A 27,826-nucleotide genomic window follows, 5' to 3' on the forward strand; every position below is an offset into this window, starting at 1 on the left:
AATGCAGCGCTACGCCTGCGCCCTGAAGACTTGCGGGACTTTTATCACCCTGGCGGCGGCGGTGACGTGATGGCTGAGGAGGAGGGCGTGAAGGAACGACGGAAGCCGAGAGGGACCTGGGGCGGAAGGGGACCCGGGCCAGGCTTGTGTTCGGTTCCTTGGCGGGGCTGGGGTTCCGATGTGGTCCCCGGAGCGGGAGGCCCAGGCCCCGACCGGGGGAGACCCGGCGGGCCTCCTGCCGCCCGAGTGGGAGGAAGATGAGGAGCGCATGTCTTTCTTGTTCTCTGCCTTCAAGAGGAGTCGCGAGGTGAACAGCACCGACTGGGACAGCAAGATGGGCTTCTGGGCGCCGTTGGTGCTGAGCCACAGCCGCCGCCAAGGGGTGGTGCGCCTGCGTCTGCGGGACTTGCAGGAGGCCTTCCAGCGCAAGGGCAGTGTCCCCCTGGGGCTGGCCACGGTGCTGCAGGACCTGCTGCGGTGAGGACCCGGGTGGAGCGGGCCAGGCTGGGGGGTGGGGGTGGGGGCGGCTCCCCAGGGCTGACATCAGACCTGCCCTTTGACAGCCCAGATTAGCGTCCAGGGTTTGTTCAGTGGGTGGAGGAGGCAGCTCCACGGAGAGAGAGAAAGAGCGAGAGCGAGAAAAAGGGGTCGGGGTGGCAGGAGTGACTGGGATAGTCGCAGTGGTCCAGACGAGAACCATCCTGGCAGAGGTGTCGGCGGGACGCTTGAACTGGGATCCCGTTATGCCGTTATTTCAACAGGACCTCCAGATTTGAATTACCTCTGCAGCAGAGCTCCGAGATGGGGACTTTGAGCTAGGAAAGAACGGAGCCAAGGAGCGAGCCCTCGTGGGGTTGTAGTCATCTTCACAAGAGAACTCTATCACAGGTCGTAGGGAGTAGCCTTTCCTGGTATGTCCAGGACTGAGACTATTTTGGACCAGAGGAGAGGAGATTTTAACTGGATATCTGGGGCCTCTGGATGGGGTTAAGGTGATAAAGGTGTGTGACAGGTACAGTGTGTGACAGGGCGTGCTTGAAGAGGTGACAAAGCTAATAGATGGATGCTACTGCATGGTTTTCAGATACTGTCATACTCCGTTCTCTGGCCTTTTCTTAATCCAGGGCAACACAATACAGTTATTGTCATTGAAAGTAAGAGACAGAATCTCAGAGTGATCAAGGTTAGAGTAACCCCAGGACTGGATCCCTCCTCTGGATTCTAAATCGTTTTTGTTTCACACTGTATGTGTTATGCCCTGCCCAGCCTAGCGCCTTGTCTCTTTTGGTGAATAAAGAGAAAACCAAAGGACTTGTGTTTGTTTAGCATGATGCTTTCTCATTGCACAGTCACCATTGACTTCCGTATCCAATACTTTTCTTTGCCTGATGTTGACCTAAGAAACCTTTCCGAGCTTCTCTTCTGAGAAAGTGTGCTGTGGAAAAGGTTTTACCTGATGCCCCAATTGGGAAACAGTTAAGTCAGTGAGAGACAAAACCAAAATGGGCCTCCTGATACAGGACAGTCATGGATCGTGTCCAAATCCAGAGACTGTCGACACCTTGGAATTTCCCTCCTGGCACTTGTGCTGATTCGATATCCGCAAGTCGACAACTTTGCTCGAGGACCACACGGTTGTGCCCAGATCCTGGTTTTACTATTTCCTTAATTGTGGCTCCTGCATAGGATACAGATGCCAGCTGTAAGCCTTAGTTCGACCAATTACCAAATTACACTGTGGTAACATCATGTAGGTTGCTTGTGAAAACTTGAGGCTCTTTACACAGCCCTCACCAGCAGCTGTCCATGGCAAGCACTTTGTAGACTTGGCCACTGTTGTTACCACCACTAGGAAATACATCTCGCTTCCAACCTAGCTTAGAGGCAGCGTAAAACCCCCATCTAGGTAGCTTTGCTTTCTTCCTTGGGTCTGCGTATGCACAGGGGTTTTCGTTTGCTTGCTTCCAGGCCTGTTGGTAAAAGGAAACCTCCACATAGGCCCAGTGAAACAAACCTTTTGTGTCTCTGTTGTCTTAGTGTCACTTGCATTTTTGGAGCCAGACAAACTGGGTGTCATCCGGCCTTCTTTACCTTCTTAGATCCTCAGTCTCCTCCCTGGTTAATGTGCTGGTGATGCCATCGGTTGTGCAAAGTGATTGGGATGTTGAGCACTGGAGTACAGGTGATGCTGCTCCTAGTAGCTGGTACAGAGTAGATGTGGTGAGGATGATGATGGTGGTAAAGGGGCAACTATGGACCAGGACAGGCCACTGCATTACATGTCCCTACATGCCTCTTTCTCTCTCTTTCTCTGCAGTCGAGGTGAGCTGCAGCGAGAATCAGATTTCATGGCCAGTGTGGACAGCAGCTGGATCTCCTGGGGGGTTGGAGTCTTCCTGCTGAAGCCCCTCAAGTGGACTCTTTCTAACATGCTGGGGGATAACAAAGTTCCAGCCGAGGAGGTACTCGTGGCCATGGAGCTGCTGAAGGTGGGTTATGCAGAGCGGGGGGTGGGGGGGGGGTGGGGGACATGGGACCCTTGGGTTACATGCTCCGAACTCTGTAGGCTTACGTATTCATTGGGTTGATTTTACATCTCAAGGGTGAGCTTTGCCTAGGATTGTCAATAGCAGACAGCTGATCACTTCCTGACAGTTGAGGGGGTTAATGATAAGGTATAATTTAGGGTGTGCTTTGCCCTAATTTACTGGTGAGAACATCCCTGAATTTTTTATTAACACACACACACACACACACATATATATAGTGCATACGTAAGGCTTTGTGAGCATTGGGCAAGCGCTCTGCTACGGAGCTCTAGCTCGGCCCTTCTTCCTGAGCTCTGGTTTCCTGCCCTCTGATCACGCTTTCCCCTCCAACTCCCCAGTAGCTTGCTTATCACTGTTGCCTCTCTTCTGCCTAGATGAGGCCACCAGGTGCCATCCCTTCTCACCGTGCTGCCCAGTCAGCTTCTTCACATGCTACCTTTTCCTCCAGCCCTGGCCATGTGCTGACTGTAGGACAGACGCAACCTCAGAGTCCTGGGCAGCCCTGGAGCCGCTCCCCTGTTCCACACAGGAGTTAGGCAGTCACTTCCTAAAGCAATGGTATTCAGTCTAATGCTGTGTCATAGAGAAGCAGGCTTAGAGGTCAGGGGGCACAGTAGTGGCTCTGTGCCACCTCCCATTACTAAGCAGACACGTCACGTTCCGTTTGGTGGCACCTGACTTCAAATATGTGGTGAATCCTGATCTCTCTTGTTGGGTAAAGAAGAAAAGGGAGCTTATAGGGAAGAGCATGTTGGGAACGCTGATCTTCCCAAGGCTAGACAAAGGAATCAGCCAGAAAGGGAAAAAAAGGTACAAAGAAGTAAGTTTCCTTTCTGTTTCCCATCGCTACTTTGGGTATGTTCCTTGCCCATTTCTATGTGTGCATACAGGTATGTCCAGATCTCGTTTGTTACTTTACATTTTCACTGTGTTTATTTATTGGCAGGGGTGGGTGAGGGCTTTCTCTATTCATGCAAGCGGAGGTCAGAGGACAGCTGGCAGGGTACTTCTCCTCATTTACTGTGTGGGTCCCAGGGACGGGACGCAGGTCATCAGGCTTGGCTCGGCAGCCTTAACCTGTGGGCGCTCTCACTTCCTCCAGGACTGGGGACTGAACCTAGGGCTTTGTGCATGTTAGGCAAACACTCTATCACTCTCAGTCCGCTTAAAAAATGTTACACAAAGTTTTGTTCTACAAAGGTTGTCATGACATTGTAGCGACCATTTTCCACAGTCACTCTTCCGCCACACAGAAAGGCTCCTCTTGACTTTATCTGGTAGTTGTGATTTCCTTGTGCACCCGCCAGCCTTTTCCTCGGTCATTGTCTTCAGCTGACTTCTCTGAAGTCCGTGCTGAGGATCTCTGCTTTGAGCTTTCTGTCCCAAATCATTAAGAATGGCAAATTACATTGGGCTGTGGTGGTGCATCCCTTTAATCCTAGAGGCAAAGGCAAATGGATCTCTGAGTTCGAGACCAGCCTGCTCTACAGAGTGAGTTCCAGGCCAGCCAAGGCTACACAGATAAACCTGTCTTAAAAACCAAAACAACGCCAGGCGTGGTGGTGCATGCCTTTAATCCCAGCACTTGGAAGGCAGAGGCAGGCAGATCTCTGTGAGTTCAAGGCCAGCCTGGTCTACAAAGCGAGTCCAGGACAGCCAAGGCTACACAGAGAAACCCTATCTCCGAAAAAAAAGGAAAGGAAAGAAAAGAAAAGGAAACCAAAACAACAAAACAAAACAAAAATGGTGAATTGTGATTCTAGGATTTAGAATACGCTCCCTCCCATGTTACTGCCCATCCTACCACCATTGTAACTGTTCTAGCGTCCTTTTTTATTTTATTAATTAATTTTTTTAGGACTCTGCTATTGTTTTTTGTTTGTTTGTTTGTTTTTGTTTTGTTTTGTTTTTTTGAGACAGGGTTTCTCTTTGTAGCTCTGACTGTCCTGGAACTCTCTTTCTGTGTAGACCAGGCTGGCCTTGAACTCAAATCAATTCGCCTACCTCTGCCTCTGCCTCTGCCTCTGCCTCTGCCTCTCGAGTGCTGGGATTAAAGGCATGCCCCACCACACCTGACTCTGGGCTCTGCTATTTTTAACAGAGGCTTCCCTAGCTACGTCCAGTAAAGGTTCTTTCACTGGGTCTGTGATTCCCTTTTCTCTTGTGTTCACACAATCTCTGAGCACAGCACCATAGCCAACAGCCTAGCCTCTCCGACCCAGGGTTCTGAGGGACCGTGCAGAGTTTCCTCAGGTATTACAGGTCCCTCGTATTACAGGTCTCTCATTGTCTGCATTCTTGATAACTCCATTGCAGGGATTTTGAGGGTTCTAATTGCTAGGTGATATTTTTAGTCTTTATTAGCAGGCCTCACGTCAGCAGGCTAGAATGCACCAGAGCAGAGCACAGCATCTCCCAGCCTCCAAACTGCCTTCCTTTCTTTCACTTCCATGTCCCATGTGCGCCCCCACCCCCACCCCAGTGCACCCAGCTGTCTGAAAGCCTGCCAGCCACTCATCTGGTTTTGTCTTAGATTCATGACTTGTGAAGCCTTCTTGCTCAGTGATTTCTTGAATTTTTTTTTTTTCCCAATGAGCTTCCTTACCTTCTCCTTTCAAAAGCACGGCAGTACTCCCGGTGTCAGTGACCTTTCCAGATTTTCTTTTATATAAAGATTTCTTATTTGTGTTTGCAGATGTGTGCATGTGTTCGGGCAGATGTGTACACACCACAGCACACATGGCAGGCAAGAGGCCAACTTTTGGGGATTTGGATCTCTGCTTTCAGCTTGCTTTGAGGCAGAGTCTCTCTTGTTTCTGCTGCTGCGCTGTGTACACGAACAAGCTTCCAGGTGGTTCTGGCATCCCAACACCTGTGTTTTGACATAGGTGCTGGGGTTACAGATGAGCCGTAAGTCGTAAGGATGAACACCTCCATGATTTGGGGGCAGCTCCCCTTCTTTCCAGTAGTCATGTCTTAAAGCTGATCCTTTCAGGTTGTTACAAAAGCCAGAGCTGTGCCTGCTCCAGCCTGGGGACCAGCTTTTGGCCTAGGTAAAGCCTTTCCATAGCATCTCCAGTGAGCGTGCTGGGAGTCTCTGGTAAGCAGAGGGCAGTGGGCTAGTGCTAGACATTTTCTTTTCATGCAGTAGAACATAATTGTCCTGGAAACCACATTTGACCTTCTGATGCATTGATAAAGCATAGAGAATTTACCTTTGGTCAAACTGGATGCCTTCAGCAATTTCCAGCTAGTTTTCTCCACCCTGCCCTGGGATGACATCTTTTCTTCTAACCTTTTTTTTTTGCATCCAAAATGCTGCCAGTTTGTCTCCATTTACAGACACTGGCAGCCTGAGTAGTTTCTTCAGGGTTGCCACAGATTGAGACTTCTTAAGATGTACAATTACAGTATCACCAACGAGCATCAAGCCTCCCCTGGTTCCCATGGACTAGCACCTTTGCGGATCTCCAAGCATACCTTGGTAGGAGAGCATGTTATGTTAGTCACAGTGGCATTGATGGTGCTGGCCCAGGCATGGTTTGTGACACACGTGTGTGCATACACACACACACACACACACACACACACACACACACATAGACAGATGGATGGACAGCAGGCAAGCATCTGGGATAAGTAAGCCATAATGGCTTTGTGACAGTTACATTACCCTTTGTCACCTTGGGACTTCTAGCTGTTCAGTCCTCACTGATCTTCACTTTGACCCCGTAGTGATGATGTCAGCATTAATGTCTTATATCTGGAGCATTAAGACTCAGGCAAGTGCACAAAATTTCATGTCTCTGGCACAAGGCCAAGTGAGATGACGGGCAGGTGCCCCAGATGCTGGGGAAGGACTGTGGGAAGTTGACACATTTCTGGGGGTGTGTTGTACACACAGTATGGCAGGCCATCAGAGGTAAAGGTGACAAAGCCTAAACACATTTTTCTTTTTGGTTTTTGTTTCTGTCTTCTTGGTTTTTCAAGACAGGGTTTCTCTTCATAGCCCTGCCTCTACCTCCCTAGTGCTGGGATTTAAAGGCATATGCCACCACTGCTTGACTTAACATTTTTCTTACTAATCTGCTGCTTTCTTTTAATTATATTTTTTATAGTGTTGTTTGATGTACAAAATTCTTTTTAGTATTGATATATATGTATGATAATGCATGTGCGTGGTGTGTGTGTGTGTGTGTGTGTGTGTGTGTGTGTGTGTGTGTGTGTAGATATTTATGGTGCGTGTGTGGAGGTCAGAGGACAACTTTTCAGAGTTGGTTCTCTCCTGCCACCTTCTTTTGATGCAGAATTCCTTTGTCCCTGCCCCACTGTGACCTCCAGGCTGGCTGGCCCACCAGCTTCCAGGCAGCTCTACTATGTTCACTTCCCCACCCTGATTAGGGGAACTGGGACGACAGGTGCATGCCATCAAGTCTGGCTTTTTGCTTAGGTTCCTGACAGTCAGACTCAGGTCATCAGGCTTGCATTCAACCACTTTAACCTGCTGAGCCATCTCTCCACACACATTTAATTTTCTTGTTAGCATTCACTACTAAGTGAAAAAGCCTACATGTTTATTTGTTTATTGTCTGACTGTCCTATTAACAGGGATTCCATGAACTTTAAGACCCTGGGAGATGTCTAGTATATAGTAATTAATACATATTTGCTGAATGAATGAATGAATTTACACCTATGTGTATCCACTCCACTCCATTGTTTTTCTAGAAATAAAGTCACTCCATAGCTTGTTTTTCTTTCCACTTCACTGTGCTGGGAGTGTCTTTCCAGGTCCTACATGGTGTAAATCTAGTTCATCTTTCTGACAGCTATACGGTAATCTGTGGATCCATCTGCCACCATTTATGTGTGGCTATCCTACAAGTGGGTTTTGAAGCACTAGTTTCTCTTGCTTTTCCATCTTTGCTAGGCTTGTGCACGTACATCTGTGTAGTTCTGTAGTTCTGTGCCTTTTACATTTTTAACAGAAATAATTGCCCAACTAGGGGCTAGGGAGACCGCTCAGTTGGTTAAGTTCGGACCTGAGTTGGATCTATAGGATCCCCACAAAACGCCGTGTGCAGAGGCTAACACCTGTAATTCTAGCGCCCTGAAGCAGGGACTAGAGGATCTCTGAGGCTGGCTGGCCATCCAGCCTAGCTCAATTCTATACCAGTCTTGAAAATATAAGGTGGAGAGTGGTTGCAGAATATACCTCATATCTACCTCTGGGCTCCACATACATGTACACACACATACAGAATAATTACCTGCTGGGCTAGCTCACCAGCCCTCATGATGTCATGTACAGACATTCATAGTTCTGCAGTGAGACGACTTGCTTCTTATAATCGTACCACTCCCTTGTTCACAGTGAGCTGTGGGTTCTGTGGGCCGTGTGGGTCACTCACTGCTTCCACATTAGTCTTCCTTCAGTTTGCTGCTTTCCACTGGTGATCTTGACAGCCCTCTGCGAGCTGGGGACTTGCGCTTTCCTTGCTCTCCTACCGCCTCCTCTGAACTTCAGCCTTGCACATCTGATTGTGTTTGTTTAGATGTCTCTAACCTAACCAGCTTGTCCAAAGTGGAACATTTGGTGTTTAGACAGGCATCTCCTGCGTTCTTGTATATGAGCCGCCCAGCCATAGCAGCTCCCTTCTCATCAGTCCGTGCTCAGACACCGTGGGCTGCTGCTGGGATCTACCCATCTCTCTGTCCCAAACGCTGTCCTCTTGGGGGCCGGGGCTGGGTAGTGATGTCTCTTCTTGCATCAATGGCTTCCCTGCCTCCAACCCTCACTCTTCAGCCATCTTTTGCCAGCTGTTTGCAGTTTAGCCATGGCAGGTCCTCAGTGATGGCCCATCCTCTGCAGAAGAAAGAACGGACAGGAGGGGAGCTGTCACTTTATACAGTATCCAAGTTCCGCTCTTCTCGCCACCTTACACACACACACACACACACACACACACACACACACACACACACACACGCGCCATGTGAGCTCACTCTGGCCAGGACTGCCTGTTCTTAGTCAGCTCTCCATCTCTGTCACTTCATAGTGATTCACCTTCTGCACTTCATTTTGCTTTTAAGACCCCTCTGAGTTCCCGTGTCTGTGGGAGAGTGGCACTGCTTCTGAGCATGCCTGTTTCTTAGTCTTCTCACCAGCGCAGCCTGCCTGTCACGTGCTGTGCCTCTTGACTCTTTATACAGGCATAATAACATTCACATCTGCAGTTTCACATAAATGGAGAAGCCAGCACGGAAAGGGGATTGATTTAGCATCATCTTCTCAGATCATGGGCAAGAAGCTGAGGATCTGGGAGACTGGCAGGTGCAGGGTCCTGGGCTAAGCTGGAAGTGAGCTTGGGCTCTGGATCACAGCTGGTTCCACTCTGTCCTCTACTTATTTCTCCTGCGAGGAGCCTCAGGCCAGGTAGATGCAGCCATGTGCAGCCCCAGGGGACATGCAAGCATGGAGCTGCCACTTTGTGCATCTTGTTTGATGCAGTCACCACTCTCTCCCAAAGTTTAAGAAGTATGAAATTTATAAATCCTTTTCCTGTGTGTGTGTGTGTGTGTGTGTGTGTGTGTGTGTAGTATACATAGATATTCATGTATGTGCACAAGTGTGTATGCATGTGTGTGAAGTACAGAGATTGACATTGGATGTTCTCCACCTATATGGGTTTTTTTACATTTAGTCTGCACACTTGTGTGTGTGTGTGTGTGTGTGTGTGTGTGTGTGTGTGTGTGTGTGTACATACACTATGGTGTACCTGTAGGGTTCAGAACAGTCTGTGGGGATCAGTTCTCCCCCTCCACCATGCGAGTCCGAATTACCAGGCTTGGTAGCCAGGCCCCTTACCTGCCCAGTCAGCTCACTGGCTCCACCTTAGTTTTTGAGATAGTCTTTCACTGGACGTGGAGCGCACTGTTGGCGAAGCTGGCTAGCCCATGAGCTTTAGACATCTGCCTGTCTTGGCCACACCAGTGCTGGGGTTACAGATAAGTGCTGCCGTGCCTGGCTTTTATCTGGGTGCTGGCCATTCAAACTCAAGTCTTATGCTTGCCCCGCAGGCACTTTTCCAACTGAGCCATCTCCCGAGGCCACTTTCCAAGGCTGGCACTGGCATGGGATCAGTACTCCCCAGGTCTTAACGTTGTGGGCTCACAGCTCTGAAACTCAGAATCAAGGTTTGTGTGTCCTGTGGCGGTAAGCAGGGCCGTGACTCTCCTTGTCTTCCGTGCAGGAGAAGGCTGAGGAGGTGTATCGCCTCTACCAGAGCTCGCCCCTCTCCTCTCACCCTGTGGTAGCCCTGTCAGAGCTCAGCACGCTGTGCGCCAACTCCTGCCCAGACGAGAGGACCTTCTACCTGGTACTGCTGCAGCTGCAGAAGGAGAAGAGAGTCACAGTCTTGGAACAGAACGGAGAGAAGGTGTGGAAGCGCGCCTGTCCAAGGGTGTGCGTGCATGCGTGTGCACGTGTGTATGCATGGACTCACAGGGACTTAATCTGCACTCAGATGTCCACCACCGCAGGTCTGGTTGTGACTTCCTCAGAATGTGTGGTAGGGACAGCAGTACTTTCTTAGTAATTTGTCCCTGTCTTCCAGATTGTGAAGTTTGCCAGGGGGCCACACGCCAAGGTGTCACCTGTCAATGACGTGGACGTCGGCGTATACCAGCTGATGCAGAGCGAGCAGCTCCTCTCTCGAAAGGTGGAGTCTTTATCCCAAGAGTCTGAGAGGTAATCTCTTCCTGCCTGACTGGCCTGCAGCGCCTGCACAATGGGTCTTTTCAAGAAAGAAAACCAAAGAAATAAAAAATAATTTAAAAAGAAAGAAAAAAGGCTGGGAGTATATACCCATTCATAAGAGTGCTCATCTAGTGAAAGCTAAGCCATGGGTTTGCCCCTAGCACTGCCAAAACAGTTACTTATAAGTTACTTATTACTTATTTCTTGCAGAACACTCCTAAAGCAGAAAATAAAGGGAAAAAAATGGCTACTTGTTTCTCTGGCAATCACAATTGTTAACAACAATGTGTTGTCCTAGGGGTGGGGAGATAGTAAAGTGGGTCTGTGCCTTCATAGGACCTCTTTAAGGGTCTCTTGCTCTTTCTTTGGGGTGCTTCTACAGGGATCCTTAGTAGTAGCCAAAGACACTTCCCAGTGTGGAAGACAATCATACCGAATTAGAATGCTTCACTGCATCTCTCAAAGAAATACTGGAGTGTGGGGAGGCTCAGAGACACGTCCACGGTCTTTAACGTACAGGAACCAACGCCATGCTTGCAGTGGACAAATGTGTCTGTAATTCTCTCACCTTTGGGCTTGGATCACCTTGCCTTGCCACAGACAGATGCTGAAGCCTCTATTGAAACTTGTTTTCAGAGTCTAGGAGAGGGTAGTTGGCCATCACCGTGGCAGTCTAAGGAATTGGTGACCTGCAGGCCTTCAGCTGCTTTCACTAAGTGCCCTCAAGCATTCTCGGAGCCTCTGCCAGAGCACAGTCACCTTCATCTCTCCTCCATCCCACAGGTGCAAAGAGGAAGCCCGCCGGGCGTGCCGAGCAGGAAAGAAGCAGCTGGTAGGTTCTCTTCTCCTGCCGCCTTAGAGTGGCATCCCCAGCTCTCAGGGGCCCAGCAGTTCAGAGACAGCCTGATTGGGGTTCAGGGAGCAGCATCTGCAGGTGGCTCAGGCACCACAACGTAATCTACGGACAGAAGGCCTGGGGTGCTCTTGTGGTTTTGCTCTTGCGGGATGTCTTGCTTTCATCTCGTGGCCTACCATGTCCCACCCCAGTCTGTTTCCATACCCGCCAGGCACTGAGGTCTCTCAAGGCCAAGCAGAGGACAGAGAAGCGCATTGAAGCCCTGCACGCCAAGCTGGACACTGTTCAAGGCATCCTGGATCGCATCTATGCCTCCCAGACAGACCAGATGGTAGCCACGCCCTTCCGTGCCCTGTGGTCCCAGTCTCCCACACTGCATCTCCCTCCCTTGTGGCCTGCTGTTTCAAGGAGTTCTGGGTTCTTCCAGGGTGTGCCTAGGTTTCCTTTCTTGTTAGAAAGTTTAGCTTCTGTGGGTGTAAAGTGAATTGACTTCAGGTGGCCAAAGCCCGAAGCCAGCTTTGGAGATGAACGTAGCAAGGTTGTCTTTGTTTTGGCAAATGTCGCACAGGTCATTTGGTTTTTTCTTTAGGTTTTTAATGCCTACCAAGCTGGTGTGGGAGCCCTGAAACTCTCCATGAAGGATGTCACAGTGGAGAAGGCGGAGAGTCTTGTGGATCAGATCCAAGAGGTACAGGGCCCTGGGAGGGTCCATGAGAAAGAAGTTGTAGAGAGTGTGGTTGACTTATGCAGGCCAGTTCTCCAAATGTGACTCAGCACTGTGCCCATGTTTCCATGGCTGTCAGATCCATGTAGCCCTGAACCTCTCCCCTAAAGGCCTTGAGCTGCCCAGAGCCACCATTCCCTTCAGAGCTTTGTGTTTGCCTCTTACAGCTATGTGACACGCAGGATGAAGTTTCTCAGACCTTGGCTGGTGGGGTAACCAATGGTTTGGGTGAGTTGACAAGGACTTTAATCCCTCCTTTCTGAGAGACCTCGCTTCCTGGGCCAGGATAGGTCTGATCATGGCCTGGTCCCTCTCTGGGGCTCCCTTGCATGGGTGGTTGGAGGAGTTACTGTTGCCTCCTGGACAGCTGTTGTGATGGTCCTCTGTACTCCATCACCAGCCTGACTTCTGGCTTGTGGTCCTCTCTCGTGATGGTCCTCTGTACTCCATCACCAGCCTGACTTCTGGCTTGTGGTCCTCTCTCAGGGAAAGGGAAGCAGGGCCAGGTTCCTGGGGTCAGTGGGCTCTACCCATCCGACAGCCCAGCTCTGCCTATAGAGAAAGAGTTTGCCTGAGGGTACCTTTGCCTCATGCCTCATGTGATTGCTGACCTGCAAAGGGGCTGCTGGGCTGTGAAAGCCGAGCTGTCCTGGGCACATCAGTTATCTCTTTCCTGGGGTTCATGCACCATCTCTCTCCCAGATTTTGACAGTGAGGAGCTGGAGAAAGAGTTGGACATCCTCCTTCAGGACACCACCAAAGAACCTTTGGACCTGCCTGACAAACCCCACGAGACGCTTTATACCAACAGTGTGCCTAAGCCTAGGATCTTGGATGCGGAACTTGAAGCTGAACTTGAAAAACTGTCCATATCAGAAGGAGGTACGGAGCTGTTTCCCATAGATCCTAGACATGTGACTCTCTGGCTGACAGGAGAGCCAGGCACAGGACAGGTTCCATCCCAAGAACTCAGATTGCCCGAGTCCCACAGCCCTGCAAGGGAGAGGTGGTTACGCACATGGAGACCCAGGTGCTTTAGCTTTTGGATGCTTTGGCCATAGGATAGTATCCTCCTGAATATTACCATTTCTTCTTGCAGGCCTGGCCCCAAGCAGTAAATCTCCAAAAAGGCAATTGGAGCCGACTCTCTAAAGCCATTGCAGGAACTCAAGTGAAGGACCCTCATGTAACAGAGAGGCAGCCTTGTGTGTGTACATAGTTATTTAATGAGCAACACTGAGAAGGTGTTGAAAAAGGTGGGAAGAACCACTTGGATGCATCTGGATGCTGCCGCTCATGACAGGACAGATGCAGCTCCCGGAAGCCCTGCTGTGAAGGTGTGCTCCCAGCCGACGTCATGGACTACCTTCTCCTCTCTATAGTGCCACAATTTATACAGTTCTGTGTTTGACCCGTCGTCTCTCATAGCCTGCAGTTGTCGCCGTTGGCTTCGTTAGGTTTGTCTTCACCCACCAGCTTCTTTCCAGCCGGGGAAGGTGACGGGTTTGCAGCTTTGCCCATCAAAGCCAGCCCGCTCTTCCACTCCTGAGGTTTCTAAAACAAAAGTTTTCTTCTCTGCAGTGCCAGTTAAACTGCTCCCTGCCCTCCTGCTTTACTGGGATTAAGAATGAGAGTCAAGCAAGCTTTACTCAGAGTGACCTGACGGCGGCTGAGTGTCTGGAGAAACATTCTCTCCAGGATGTCTCTCTACATACTTTGTCACGTGCCCTGGGCGTCTGTGGCTCTGAATGGGTCGGGGTCATGGCAGTTGCAGGGGTGGCTTATGTGACTGGGCGCCACGACCTTTTCTATCTTAGGCAGATGGGGTGGAGAGAGGGCTAATTCATCTTTTGAACTTGAGTAGGAGAAACCTAAGTAAACTACAGGCCTCAAAGCGTGAAAGATGTGAAGTTTTTGCTTTGGCCCCATCATAAATTACGTGTTTTCTGGAATAAGCCACACAGTGCCACATTCCCTGTCTCTTGAGCCCAACATTCAACTGGTAGGCTCCCTGTTTGGATCTGGAAAGCGTCTTACCGTGCATCCGCCACTCAGGGCAGGGGGCCTGAGCCAGAATGTGCAATAGGAGGAGGTGGTGCAGGCCTGCTGCCTGCTGCCTGCTGCCCCAGGCCCTGCCCTGCCCTGCCCTGCCCTGCCTCCTGCAGGTACATCTTTCGACCCTCGGACTGCAGGGCAGGCAGGAGCAGTCGATCTGAATGCTGTGGTGGCAGCATGGAGAAGAAAAATGACAGCCACACTGCCAGCCTGCTGCCCAGGGACAATGACTGCCTGGGTCTCTTTGCCCTGTCTCTCCTGCGTTAGGTGGCACAGAGCAGAGGGGACAGCTTTGCTTCAGCCAGGAGCACGAATCACTGTTCAACGAGTCTCTCCCACTCGGCTTTGGCAAATGGAAATATTGGGGGTGAAGAAAAACAATCACTATTTTTTCTTTTTTAATCTGGTAAATAATTAAAAGAGAAAAACACCAGGTTTTGTTGTCTTTTTTTTAGATGGTGTCCTTTTTTTCCTTTTCTATTTGTTTTGTTTCGAGAAAGGATTTCTCTGTTTTAACCCTGGCTGTCCTGCATTTGTTATGCAGACCAGGCTGGGCTCAAACTCATAGCAATCTGCCGGCCCCTGTCTCCCAAGTGCTTGGATTAAAGGTGTGTGCCACTACCTCCCAGCACTTTCTTTTTTGGTTTTTTTCTCTTCTTTCTTAATTTCTTTCTTTCTTTCTTTCTTTCTTTCTTTCTTTCTTTTTCTTCTTCTTCCTCCTCCTCTTCCTCCTCCTCCTTCTTCTTCTCTCTCTCTGTCTGTCTCTCCCTCCCTCCCTCCCTCCCTCCCTCCCTCCCTCTCTCTCTCTCTCTCTCTCTCTCTCTCTCTCTCTTTTAATTAGGATCTCATGTAGCTGAGACTGACCCTGGATTTTTGGTCCTTTGGCTTCCACCTATGCTCTGGGACCACAGCTGTGCAGCACTGTCCACAGCAGATTGTGTCATTGTGCCAAAGTCTTGCTCCTTGTTTCTGGGAGTCCCACATATATCGACACTTAGGCTCTTTTCCACCCTGGGCCTCAGGAAAACGTGGAGTCACTGGGTAATGGCCTGGGCTGCAGGGAATCCTGTCTGTCCCGGTGAACTCTCCCTCCAGCCCTGGACTGTGCTCTTGGCTGTACCGTCTCCCAGGTTCTGTTCTCTAAACTGAGTATGACCCTGCCCATGTGATTGCTCCACACACCGCAGTCCAGCACCAGCACTTCTCTACCTGCTCTGTGCATGCTGCTGCCTGTGCCTGTGGAGGAAGGACCTCACACACTGTCCATGGCTGGCCCCAAATTGAAGATCCTCCTGCCTTGGCCTCCTAAGTGTTTGGATTACAGGCAAGTAACACCACACAGTTTCTTCTGGTCCTTTAAGATGGCCTAGAACTCAGGCTAGGCTGGGGCCGTGGTCTCCTAGGAACAAAGGGACGGACAACAACAACAAAACCACCTGCGATTTTGGTGGTACCCACAGGAGGCAAACAGGTAGAGCAGGGAATGGGGAATTTTTCACTGGCATCTCCTCCCAGCCCCTCTGCCTTTCCCATTGCTTCCTGTCCCCGCCTTTACCCTTTCTCTGTAGCCTTCCCTCGCCCCTCGCTCTGCTGCTGTGTTTTGAATGTGAAGGGTCTCTCTCCACACAGGTTTCTGTCTTTGAATACTTGGTGCCCAACTGACAATGCGGCCTTGACAGCTGATGTAGCCTCTAAGAGATGGAGTCTCTGGGAGGAAATGAGTCTTTAGGGGCAAGCCTTGGGGTTTTACAGGCCAGCCACACCTCTTCTTTTCTTCCTTTGTTTTCTTTTTGAGACAGGGTTTCTCTGTTAGTCTTGGCTGCCCTGGACTCTCTTTGTAGACCAGGTTGGCCTCGAACTCAGCGATCTGCCTGCCTCTGCCTCCGGAGTACTGAGATTAAAGGCGGACACCACCATGCCCGGCCCCTCCTGTTTTCTTTCTGCTTTCCAGCTGTGACAAGCTTCCCATACTTCTGCTGCTACGCTGTCCCTGCCATGGTGACCGGGTCCCTTCTTAAACTATGAGTCAAAACATCCTTTCTCCCTAGGCTTCTTGCTAAACTCACAGAGGCACTCGATCATAGCAAAAGGAAAATAAATGAATAATCTGCTTTGCCACCCTCAGCCCCCGCTGTGTTTCTGGGGGAACATCTCTTGTTTACAAACATTTCCTAACTCGTTTTCTTGGGTTTGAAGGTTTAAAAAGTCTTCTGAAATCAATAATGATTCCTGAAATACATTTTGTGCATATGTGTGTAAACATGCCACAGTCCACAGGCAGGGATCAAAAGCCTGTTTGGGATAGTCCGTTCTTTCCTTCCATGTGGGTCCCAGTGCTCAAACTCTGTCAGACTCAGCAGCAAATGCCTTCACTCACTGAGCCTTCTCTGGAGACTTCAATGATACTTTTAGTTTTATCTACAGGAACACACACACACACAGACAAATTTTGATCTCATCAAAAATATCATTTTCCTTGGTTCTTTTTGTTTGTTTGTTTGTTTGTTTTTGAGACAGGGTCTCTCTGTGTAGGCTTGGCTGTCCTGGACTCAATCACTCTAAATTTTTTTTTAATTTATTCATTTTGTTATATGTCTAAGTGTTTTGTTGGCACGTATGTGTATGCACCACATGTGTACCAAGTGCCCCAGAAGGTCAGAAGAAAGCACTGGGTCCCCTGGAACTGGAGTTGTGGGGGGTTGTGAGTTGGCACATTGGTGCTGGGAACAGGTCCTCTGGAAGAGCAGCACATGCTCTTAACTGCTGAGCCATCTCTCCAGCCCTTCCACCTTATTTTTTGAGACAAGGTCTATCATTGAACCTAGCTCATTAATTCAGGAAGCCTTTCCACCTAGTGAGAGCTAGATATCTTCCTGTCTTCACCTAACCCCCTTTACCCCCCACCCACCCACCCCACCCCCGCCCACGCCTCCCCCCCCCCCCAACGCCATCCCCCCTGGGATTGCAGATATGCTTAATTTATCATGTGGGTTCTGGGGAATCCAAGCTTAGGTTCTTGTGTTTATCCAGCAAGTACTTTACCAAGTGCGCCTTCTTTCTAGCCCCTCCCTACCTCTTATGAAGCCTCTTAAGATTCACTCATGAGGCCTACACTCTGATGATTGATCAAAGGTTCTTTGTATACCAAAGTCTGACACTAACTTAAAACTTCAGTGTTTAAACTCCTGCAGGAAGTGGTGGTGGTGGCACACACCTTTAAGGCAGAGGCCAGCCTGGTCTACAGAGTGAGTTCCAGGATAGCCAAGACTACACAGAGAAACTCTGCCTAAAACAAAACAAAACAAAACAACAACAACAACAAAAAACAAAAACAAAAAAGCCCCAAATAAATAAATTAAACAAGCAAATATAAAGCCTCTGTGAGAGTCAGGTGTGGTGGTGCATGCCTTTAGGAGGCAAAGGCAAGCTGATCTGTGGGCAGCCAGCCTGCTCTACATAGTAAGGCCCGTCTCAAAACAACAAAAACACTTCCTGCATAAATTTCAAGGAATAAACCATTTTCAAGCTATAGCACTAAGTTACAAATACAACCAACAAAGAGGCCATGATTAGATTCTTATCTATGAGTAGACAAAACAAATGGCAGGAACGCTCTATCTATCCCCCTGGGGCTGCAAGTCTGAGACTGCCCATCAACACCACAGTTTCTAGACTTTTCTGGTGTCAATGTATTTTTCCTTTAAAATTCCACAGATGTTATTCCATTTTATTCTGGCAATGACTTGCTACAGAAATGTACAAAGCACTTCATTTTTCATCATACATATATGCTATATGTTATTTTACAGCTTTTAAAAAATTATTCTATTTTTAATTATGTGTGTTTGTGTACATGTTGCACATGTGTGGTACCAGTGCCTATAAAGGCCAGAGAATCCCTGGAACAAGAGTGGCAGACAGTTGTGAGCAGCATAAGATGTGTGCTGGGACCTGAACTAAGGTCCTCTGCAAGTGTCGCATGTGCTCTTAACCACTGAACCATCTCTCCAATCCCAAAGGAAAATTTTTTTTTGGGTATAATCTGCATCAGTGACTTATTTACTTATATTCTGGAACACCATTTTTGATCTGTACATTCATGTTTTCTTTTGTTTAAAGAAAACATCTTTTTTAGTCTTTTTTCCATTACTTTCTCAGGTATGTTAATTTCTGGTGTGAGGGTCTATATTTGTAGTGTGTATGTGTATATGCATGTGAGTGTGTGTGTGTGAATGGGTGTGTGTTCACACCCATGGGTGTGCCTGTAGATGTGGGAATGAACACGCAGGCAAGCATGTCATGGGATGGCAACCTCCAGAGACCATCCTCAGGCACCTTCCACTTTTCTGTTTTGTTTGAGACAGAGTCTCTCATTGGCCTGGAACTTTGCCACATGGGCCAACTGGCGGTGAGCTTCCAGGGCTCTGCCTGCCCCTCCCCCCCTGCCCCATGGGCCCCCCCCCCCCCCCCGTGAGCTGAATATATGACAGTGTCTTAATTTTCAAATTGCAATGGGTTTATTATAATTCCATTGTAAGCTGAGGAATATGTGCAATTGTTGACTAACATGGGTTCTTTTCCTCTTCTTCTTCTTCTTCTTCTTCTTCTTCTTCTTCTTCTTCTTCTTCTTCTTCTTTTGTTATATGAACTTCTGTGTCTGGTGAACTGGCCCTTTTATCATTATTCCTTGGTGTTACTTAGTAAGGTCCTGGACCTTATTCCTGCCTTCTCCTTCCCTGACCCCACTCCAGTAAGGGGCCAAAGAGCTGAGTGCAACCCCATGTAGCTTGGATTCGATCTTTAATCTTTCAATCATGTCTCTTATGTTGGGTAAAATTCTAGAAGATACCAGCTTCTCTCACTGACCAGAGTCACCTAGTTTTACTGAACTTTTGCCTTCTGTGCCCGACTCTTGGTCGCTGCATCAATACTCTAAAGGTGTCTTGGTCATACCTCTAAGCAGTGGTTTGGCAAGCACAGTAGACCTGGATTTTGACGTTCAACTCTAACCAGCATATTAGTGGCTAGCGGACCCGGCTGCCCACCTGGAGCACGCCTTGTGTCACTGTGTGACAAGAGGTCTTTGCAGGTCTCTCATTGAAGGAGGAGAGATAAGATAGCGGGAAAGATTTTGGATACAGTGCTTAGAGACTTAAATATGTTCATGTGTAAGACTGTTTTGTCTGCTTATATGTATATGCGCCATCTCTATGCCTGGTGCCCTCGGAACTCAGAAAAGGGTGTTGGATCTCCTGGAATTAGTGTTACTGATGATGCTATCATGTGGGCACTGGGAACTGAACCTAGGTCACCTCAAGAGCAGAAAGTGTTCTCAACACCTGAGCCATTTCCCCAAAGCCCTTTAAATTAAAATTAATATATATATATATTATATATATATTTACTTGTTTGTACATGTGCTTCAAGTGTGTGTCCATGAGCCGGTGCACTTGGACCCTGAAACCAGAGAGCAGCTCACTTTCTGAATCTCTAAATCATCTTCCCAGCTGCAGCCTCCCTTTTCTCTAGGTTCTGGGTCAAGGGAATCTAAAATTACAACTATATAATGCTGTGACTATCTAGTGCATAGCAGCTGTTCAAATTACTGACTTTGGAATCAGAACCACTTTTGACTTGTGAAACGCTAGACAAGTCATATCACCTTTTTGGGTCTCCATTTTTCCAAGAGTATAATCACTTATTCGCATCTTTGCGAGAGAAGCCCTATGCTTTTGGGTTAATGGCCGCTATGCCCCTGCCCTATACAAGACAAGAACCCGCCCCTCTGCGGCAAGTGCGATACCTCCTCCCGGCCGCACGATGGCGCTGAGCTTGCTGGGAAGAAGGGGGCGCTCAGGCTCCTGGGACCCTGAGCGCGGTGGCAACTTTCCGGGCTGCCGCGGTGAGTGAATGCTGTGGGTGTTGGGGCTTCCCGGCTGCCCCCACCCCCAGTCGCGGTTGGGAAGGGCGGCTGAGTGTCGAGGGGAGGTTTCAGAAAGCTGCACCCGAGAACTGGAAAGCCCTGGTAGCACGAGAGAAGACGAGGCGGGGCTGCGAGCAAGGGACCCAGCCTGACCCTGGACAGGAACACACTCGGCCGGGCATTCAGGCGCCTCCCATCCTGCTCCACTGTGGCCAGGGATGCGAAAGTCTCCGAAGTCCTTGCTGCAGGGACACTTGGGGCTGGGGGCAGCCTCCGGGCCTATATTCTGATCCCAGCCTTGTCCACTGCTCCCGCAGGCTCTGCCATCTGTCACCCTGGCCCTTCTCTGCTTGGACGGTGTCTTCCTCTCCTCGGCCGAAAATGACTTCGTTCACCGGGTCCAGGAGGAGCTGGATCGCTTTCTGCTGCAGAAGCAGCTATCCAAGTATGGGGACCGAGGAGGGGGGCGGCTTTAATGTTAGAAAGGACAGGGTTTGCCCCTCCCCCAGGTTCTGTGCCCAGGTAACTGGCTGTACCACCGGCTAGGCCCTGCCTGACCTGAGCCTTTAGCCTCTGCCGCCTTGTCCAGCCCCATCTTTCCTTTGTATTGGGAGCGTCATCCCACTGAGGCTGAAGTACCCACCCTCTTTCGGGTGATGGTAACTCTAGGTCCCTGTGATCTACTTTGCAATTAGGCAGGGACCGGCTTGGGCACAGTGAGCCTGCTGTTAAACCCCCATAAACCTGGGAGTGGCCTCTCTGGGTGGGAATCAGGCCCAGAAGCTGGACCCGCAACGTTGACTTAATACTCCTTTTGGTCCCTTCCCAGGGTCCTTCTTTTCCCCCCAGTCTCCAGTCGCTTGCGTTACCTGATCCATAGAACAGCCGAGAATTTTGATCTCTTGAGCAGCTTCTCTGTTGGGGAGGGCTGGAAAAGGAGGACAGTCGTCTGTCACCTGGACATCAGGTGTGTTATCCTACCATTTTGGAGGGTTCTCAGCAGCTTTTTTTGGGGGGAGGGGAGGGTGATGATTGGGCTAACTGCCTAGTGGGGGTGGGGGGAATGGGGGGTGGGGAGGGTAGAGCTGGGCAGGAGCCCAGGCCAGGACATCCTCCCCACCCCCCCACCCCCGACCCCGCTTGTGTAAAGTCAGATACAGGTGACATGGCAAAATCAGCTGTTCATCTTGGGCCAAAGGAAAGAGACTGCACACAAGCAGTTGGACTAGTAAGGGTGGGTCTGCACCTCTCTGTTCTTTTGTGAGCTTCTTCTCCAGAGAGGCCTTGGTACAGAGGAAGAAGCTGCCAGCCGGTAGTCATCCCTATTCCCATGTGCACCTCACGGGATGGACATCTTTTCATTGTGACTCTGATCCTAGTAACAGCCCCTAAGCAAGTACTAACCTTGATTAGTGTGTAGCCTAAGATTCAGCACCCACTGGTTTGATTGCGGTGTTCGTGAGGGAGCTCCTTTGGTGGGTCAAGGATGGCAATTTGCTTTTGTCACAGTGTCTTTGTGAGAGATTTTGTTTGTTTTTGTTTTTGAGGGTTATTTTGGTTGTGACCTTTGCTTAGTGCTGACTTGACAGTTGTCACACCTGAATGGTATAGGTGGCTCCGGTAAGCCATTTTGCTGTGGACCCAAACATGCCCTGAAGCTCCTGTTCCTGCTCCAGGGTACCCAATTCAGATGGCCCTTCTGGTCCCTGCCGCCCTCCCACCTCCCATCCCAGCAAGTACCGTGGTCCTCGGTACAGCTCACATCAGGGAGCAGCTGCTGGTCCTCGAGGTGCTCCTGCTGGCCGATGGCATCGAGGACGTAAGCCGGACCAGGCTTTGTATGTGCCCCGGGTGCTACGCAAGCAAGATGAATCGGTGGCACCCTCCATCCCTGGCCTCAGGGGAGAGGACCCAGCTGGTGGAGTTTCAGAAGAGCCAAGAGGGACCGGTGCTGGGGACCCCGAGGCTCATCAGGGGGTTCCCATGTTGGTAACTCAGGGAACAGAGCTCCTGAAGCACCCAGATGCAAACTGTGCAAATGATCCACAGCTGGAGCTGGGTGACACTGAGCCCTCTGAGAATCCTTCTAAGAAGGAACACGGGGTGGAGACAACCACACAGCAGGGGGCCAGCCCACAGCTGGCTGTGGAGGAGGAAAACAGGAACCTGGTGGACCAAGAGGAAGAAAAGGTAGAGGGGGAAGAGAAAGAGAAGGTGGATGAGGAAGAAGAGGATGTGGGCAAGCAGGAAGAGAAGGCAGATGATGAGGAAGAGAAGACTGATACGCAGAGAGGCAAGGTGGATACGGAGGAAGACAAAGTGGATGGAGATGAAGAAAAGTGGGATAGGGAAGATGAGGATGAGGATGGTGATGCCAACCAGGACGATCTCAGTGAGCTGTTGCAGGAGGTAATGAGGCTCTTGAGCCTAAAAAAAAATGGAGGGTGGAGGTGAGGTGGGTGTGGCCTCAGGTATATAGGAGAAGGGCCTTGGGGTGAAGGTGAGGTGGGTGTGGCCTCAGGTATATAGGAGAAGGGCCTTGGGGTGAAGGTGAGGTGGGTGTGGCCTCAGGTATATAGGAGAAGGGCCTTGGGGTGAAGGTGAGGTGCGGTGTGCTAATGGGGCTTGTAGAATGGCTTGGGCCTGGGTGTTGGGTAAGAGGAGTCGCTTAGGGAACCTGGAGAAAGAATGTTGTATTTGGGTCCCAGCCCAACCATTTAAGAGATGGTTAGCCGTAAGCAAGTAATTTGCTTTTTTTTTTTTGAAATATTTATTTATTTATTATATATACAGTGCTCTGCCTACATGTATACCTGTATGCCAGAAAGTGGCATCAGATCTCATTATAGATGGTTGTGAGCCACCATGTGGTTGCTAGGAATTGAACTTAGGACCTTTGGGAGAGCAGCCAATGGTCTTAACTTCTGAGTCATCTCTCCAGCCCTGTCATTTGCTTTTGTTTTGTTTTGTTTTGTTTTTGGTGTTTTGAGACAGGGTTTCTCTATGGAATAGCCCTGGCTGTCCTGGAACTGTTTTTGTAGACTAGGCTCACCATGAACTCACAGAGATCCACCTGCCTCTGCCTCCCCAGTGCTGGGATTAAAGGTGTGCGTCACCATGCCCGGCCCATTATTTGCTTTTTAAAGTCTGTTTCCTCATATGAAAAAAAAAAAGGTATTATACATTTCACAAGAGAGTAAAGACAGAGTCTGTGCGGGTACTTTTCTCTGTTGGAGAAAATCCTCCTCCTGCTTAGAGCTTTGCCTTAGAAACTGCATTTCCTCGGAACCATGTGAGCTCCTGATTGCTAGTTTCTATATAGCCTTTGAGAATATTACATTTTCAGTAAGGAAACTAAGGGAGAACTTTCGTCCAGTTCTTTTCTCTGCAGACCATGCAGTTTTGGGCACACTACTTCACTCTTTGTCCCCGTGCGTTGCCATCTGTAGAAAGGATATATAGAGAGTGCACTTTTCAAGATTAGCTGAAATGGGCACAGTCGGCAGTCATCCAGTGGGGACCCCAGAAAACCAAATACCCTCCCCTAAAACACCCACATTCTGAGAAACTAAGCTGCCATACCCAGGTTCCTAGCAAGCAGACTCCTCCCCCAGAACTGTCATTTTGGAAAGCACGGGGCGGGGGCAGGGGGTCCTGTGGGTGAGAGCGCCCCCTTGCCAAAGGGTCTGTTCGCTCCCAGATCACAGCCAACCTGACGGAAAAGGAGATTGAGATAGAGAGGATCCGCCTGGACACATCCTCCTTCGCGGAGGAGCTACCCGGGGAACGGGACTTGGCCCACGTGGTGGAGATCTACGGCTTTAAGCCAGCACTCAAGACAGAGGACCTGCTGGCCACCTTCTCTGAGTTCCAGTGAGTATTAAAGGTTGGGGAGGAGCGAGGATAGCCCTCCCCCCACCCACCCAAAAGAAAGGCGGAAGGTAGGTGTGAGGTCTGGGCCTCTTGCTGTGGGGCAGGTCAGCCGGATGGCTCTGACTTAGGGAGGGAAGGGTTGATATTTGAGCACTGACAGTTTCAAACTAGACCTGGGCCAACTGAGGGGGTGGGCACAGTTTACATTTTCAGCTGTCGCCAACTATGTAGCTCATGGGGCCACCCATCACTGAACCCTTGCCAAGTGGGCAGTGCGAGAAGAGGAGCTGGACCAGTCCAAAGCCGCTCCTTGCGTCTCCCAGTCAGAGTCTAGGATACCTTCCTAAGCAACGGGGAGAGCGCTAACCAGAGCCATGTCTCTGATATGCTTGTGTGGGCCTATCTCCTGTCCTACCACGCAAGCCTTTTTAGGTTTCTTACTGAGAGCCCACACCCAGCCCGGCTATGGCGGTATCCGTGAAACCTTTTTCACCCTTTGCCTTGGGCTACGTGAGCCTTCCAATACTGGCTCCTTCTGTTTCAGGTGCTGACTGGCAACCCACCTCAAGTGTTTACAGGATGACACTGGTTTCTCTGAAGCTGACCTATTGCCGTGGCGAGAAAACATGCACTCGATCCTCTCTTTAATGGAGGATGTGGGTCTCCTCTTCCCTGGGGGGTGGGGGGGGGCTGATGGCCACCAGCCCACCGAAGCAAAAGGAGCAGAAGACGAGGCCCAGGGCTTGGAAAGCCAGAAACAGGATGGAGGTCAGACACTCCGGGAACCACTCCAGGAGCTAGTTCAACTTTACTCAGGGAGAACAAAGGCTACGTAGTCCCCGAGAGTGGTTGGAACGCTTCCCGGATAGGTGTACATAATGGGTTGAAACCAGGCATTTTAAGAATGCTTGTTTCGCCATGCGTGGCGGTGCACACCTTTAATCCCAGCACTTGGGAGGCAGAGGCAGACCGCTCTCTGTGAGTTCAAGGCCAGCCTGGTCTACAGAGTGAGTCCAGGACAGCCAAGGCTACACAGAGAAACCCTGTCTCGAAAAACAAACAAACAAACAAACAACAAAAAAAGAATGCTTGTTTTGCATTTGGCAGCACGCTCCTATCATATGAACGGGAACACAGCACCTAGTTATACTATAGGCACAGGGAGGGGAGCGCTAGCAAGGAGCTGTGTCAAGAACCATATATGTGGTTAGGGGCATGATATCTAAAGACACTCTCCAGATGGAGTCAGGCAGAGAGCCGGCGGCCTTGCTGGGGAGAGGGAGCCCTACACCTAACACCGAGCTCAGAGTGGCTATCTGGACCAGGAGGACTGCAACCTCAAATAGCGGGGCCCTTCCAACAGAGGACACAGCTTTATCTTGGGGTTTGAGTCGGGAGGGACTGTGCCTGAAGGACCCGTGACCCTAGTCTGCAGGGTCTGAGGAGAAGGGGTCTTGAGCACTGGCTTTGGTGAGCTCCTGTGTCCTCTTCCCCACACAGGGAGAAGGGGTTCAAGATCCAGTGGGTGGATGACACGCACGCCATCGGCATCTTTCCCTGCCAGGCCTCAGGTAAGGATCTGGCTTCCTGTTGGGCTCTGCTTCTTCTCCGGTCTCCATTGAGTGCGGAGGCGCCTGGGTTCCCTGGGTGGACCGCCACTCATGTCCAGGTGTAGGCTACCTTGAGCCCATGGGCATTTTGATGCTGGGGCCTATGGTCTGGAAATCTCCAGAAGTCTTTGGCCTTTCTTCTTCCTGTTGGTGCCTTCAATGCAGAAGTATTGGGATCAATAACAGTTACTGAACAGGTGGCGTGGGCCAAGCCACAGGGCCTTCCACACATTGAATGAAAGCATCAGGTACTATTGCTTTGTGTCACAGGTGTTCGGCACGGGCCTCGGGCAGGTGTGTTTTCAGTTTTCACTTTAGCCTCATGTGTGGGGCCTGTCGCTCCCTCACAGACAGAAGGCTGAGGCTTCAAGAATGCCAAGGTCTATGTGGAATTACAGCCCTCTCACTGTGGAAGCTGGGGCACCATGCAGCCTCCTCACTGTGACCCCAGTACCCCTTGCCCCCTCGAGCCACTGTCCCATGCTAGTCCCTGCCATCCCACTGTCACTTTGGATGTATTTATAAATAAGACCCTCCCCTCCTGAGCCATGTGTGCACATAGAGCCTTCTGCACATCAGAGCAGGAAGTACCCTACTTGGGTTTGGCCTGGTCCTTGGAAAGCCTGGAGTTGGGGGTGTGGAGGAGCAGAGGCAGTGGTAGGGAGGGAACCCTTGGAAGGGAGGTTGGGGAAAGAAAGGCCAGGTGGTCACTGAGGGCCATGGAAGAATGAGCTCTGGCTGGGGTGGCCTGGGCTGCCTCCTAGGCCTGCCGTGAACAGTATAGCAAGAGTGAGTCATGCGGTGGCCTCAGTTTCCTTTTCCATATAACACATCTGCTAGGTCCTGATGTCAGGAGCACCTTGGTCCAATGTGGGTGGTGCGGGGAGCACTCTTAATCCCTGGGGCTCTTGGGGAAATAGAAGGAGAGTCTGGTTTAAGCTCTGGCTTTCATGGGCTGAGCCTGCCCATCTTGCTGTAAGAAGCTGAACACTGGGCTGGGGCATCGTCCAACGGCACCTGCGGTAGGACCCCCACCCCATTCCGTTTTGTAGGGATCTGGGGCATGAGGTGAGATCGTCAGCCTTACTGAGCTAGACCAGAGGCAGAGCAGCTGGGACTGGGTGTCTGAGAGTGGCTGTGGTCGTTTGGGGTGATGCGTGTCCTCCAGACCCATAGAGGTTTCACCCCAGCACAGGAGTCATCCCATCTCTTCTGTCCTTTCTCCAGCTGCTGAGGCCCTGGCTAAGGATTTCTCCATGCTCAAGATCCGGCCGCTCACACAGGGAAGCAAGCAGTCCAAGCTCAGAGCCTTGCAGAGGCCAAGTAAGGCGAAGCCTGTCCCTCCGCAGGGAGGCTGTGTGCATGCTTACGTGTTTGGTTTGTTTCCCCATAACTCCCAGCTCTTCAAGAGCCTGGGGTACAGCAGCTAGTGGGGTGCCTGGAGAGGGCCTACGGCCAGCTACTGTCTATGTTTGCCCTTGAGCTCATACCATCCTCTGGGCACTGATCTAGGAACAGCCCAGCCTTCCTTCTAGAGGGCCATGAAGACTGAACTCTGTAAGGGAAAAAAGTGCTTGGGTCCTAGATCAGCCCTAGATGGGGCCTTGGTTCTGTTACCTCAGTTGACCTTGAGTGAGTCATCTGTACAGGAGCAAGATGCCAAGTGTTAGCCCCTTCCCATCCCTCTTGCAGAAAACACGGTGGGGACTCTGAGAGGTCAGTTTTTATGGCAGCAAAGATGGAACCAGCAGAATGGGCCCAGGAAGGCCTGCCCGAGCCACTGAACTGTGACATGATCTTGTCCTAGACTCCATAGAAACAGTCACATCTTTATGCCCAACAGTCCAGGTGTCCCATCCTGACTGTTTCTTCCTAAAAGGGCCCAAAGAAAGAGGGATGCTAGGATGTAAGTTCCTCCTCATCCACGCTGCAGAGATCAGTCAGGGTGGTAGGCTGGGTAGGTTTGTGTCAGGTCCCACAGGAAGGCAGAAAAACAGGCCTGGAGTCCTCCTGGGTCCCTCTCAAGAGTACCTGGCTGCTGTGAGCACAACTGGGCCCTAGCCTATGCTGTATACCATTAGACATGGGCTCACCTCATGCCTTTCAAGGCTGCCCTGTCACCTAGAGGAGAGACAGTCCTAGCCTTGAACCCAGGTTCCACCCACTGGATCTGTCTTTCAGAGCTCCTGCAGCTAGCAAAGGAGAGACCACAGACAGATTCGGCGGTGGCCCGCAGGCTGGTGGCCCGGGCCTTGGGCCTCCAACACAACAGAAAGAAGGAACTGCCTGCTGCCCCGAGTCTCCTGCCATCTTGAGGCCCCAGGCCTTGCTGCCCAGACTAGGCTGGGCCCCAAGACAACACGTCTACAGACACCGGGATAGCCCCTTGCCCTTCTTGGAGCTGCTGTGGGGTACTGCAGGCTTCAGTTGACTTGGTCCCAGAAATTGAGAAGAAATAAAAATTTACAGTTGTTGTA

General features: G+C 50.4%; 2 protein-coding genes across 3 annotated transcripts; both read left to right on the forward strand.

The window, feature by feature from the left end:
• Positions 1–77: 77 nt before the first annotated feature.
• On the forward strand, positions 78–14,376 carry CHMP7 (charged multivesicular body protein 7). 2 transcript variants are annotated; one of them, XM_084768246.1, is made up of 10 exons: positions 79–477; positions 2,318–2,489; positions 9,803–9,988; positions 10,166–10,299; positions 11,092–11,140; positions 11,376–11,495; positions 11,754–11,852; positions 12,056–12,116; positions 12,591–12,770; positions 12,988–14,376. In XM_084768246.1, exons 1-10 carry the CDS (start codon positions 179–181, stop codon positions 13,038–13,040), a joined length of 1,353 nt encoding a protein of 450 aa, XP_084624372.1. In that variant the 5' UTR covers positions 79–178; the 3' UTR covers positions 13,041–14,376. The 2 variants fall into 2 exon arrangements, with proteins under 2 accessions (XP_084624373.1, XP_084624372.1); XM_084768247.1 differs by lacking the exon at positions 12,056–12,116 and having other exon boundaries at positions 78–477.
• Positions 14,121–27,826, forward strand: R3HCC1 (R3H domain and coiled-coil containing 1; the record flags this gene model as incomplete). Its single annotated transcript, XM_084768095.1, has 10 exons — positions 14,121–14,205; positions 19,631–19,737; positions 19,801–19,845; positions 20,184–20,311; positions 20,696–20,833; positions 21,543–22,275; positions 23,567–23,739; positions 25,240–25,310; positions 26,577–26,672; positions 27,531–27,826. The coding sequence occupies 10 exons, from the start codon at positions 14,121–14,123 to the stop codon at positions 27,662–27,664; spliced, it is 1,710 nt and encodes a 569-aa protein (XP_084624221.1). The 3' UTR covers positions 27,665–27,826.

Source organism: Acomys minous (assembly GCF_964271855.1).
Source record: "Acomys minous genome assembly, chromosome: 18".
Classification (NCBI taxonomy): Eukaryota; Metazoa; Chordata; class Mammalia; order Rodentia; family Muridae; genus Acomys; species Acomys minous.

What these genes read in the sequence shown, in the direction of transcription:
- CHMP7 (XM_084768247.1), top strand. Translation starts at nt 179, where the DNA reads ATGTGGTCCCCGGAGCGGGAGGCCCAGGCCCCGACCGGGGGAGACCCG. An exon ending in TGGCCATGGAGCTGCTGAAG is followed by an intron (nt 2,490 to 9,802) that starts GTGGGTTATGCA and finishes TCTTCCGTGCAG; the next exon opens with GAGAAGGCTGAGGAGGTGTA. An exon ending in TTGTGGATCAGATCCAAGAG is followed by an intron (nt 11,853 to 12,590) that starts GTACAGGGCCCT and finishes TCTCTCTCCCAG; the next exon opens with ATTTTGACAGTGAGGAGCTG.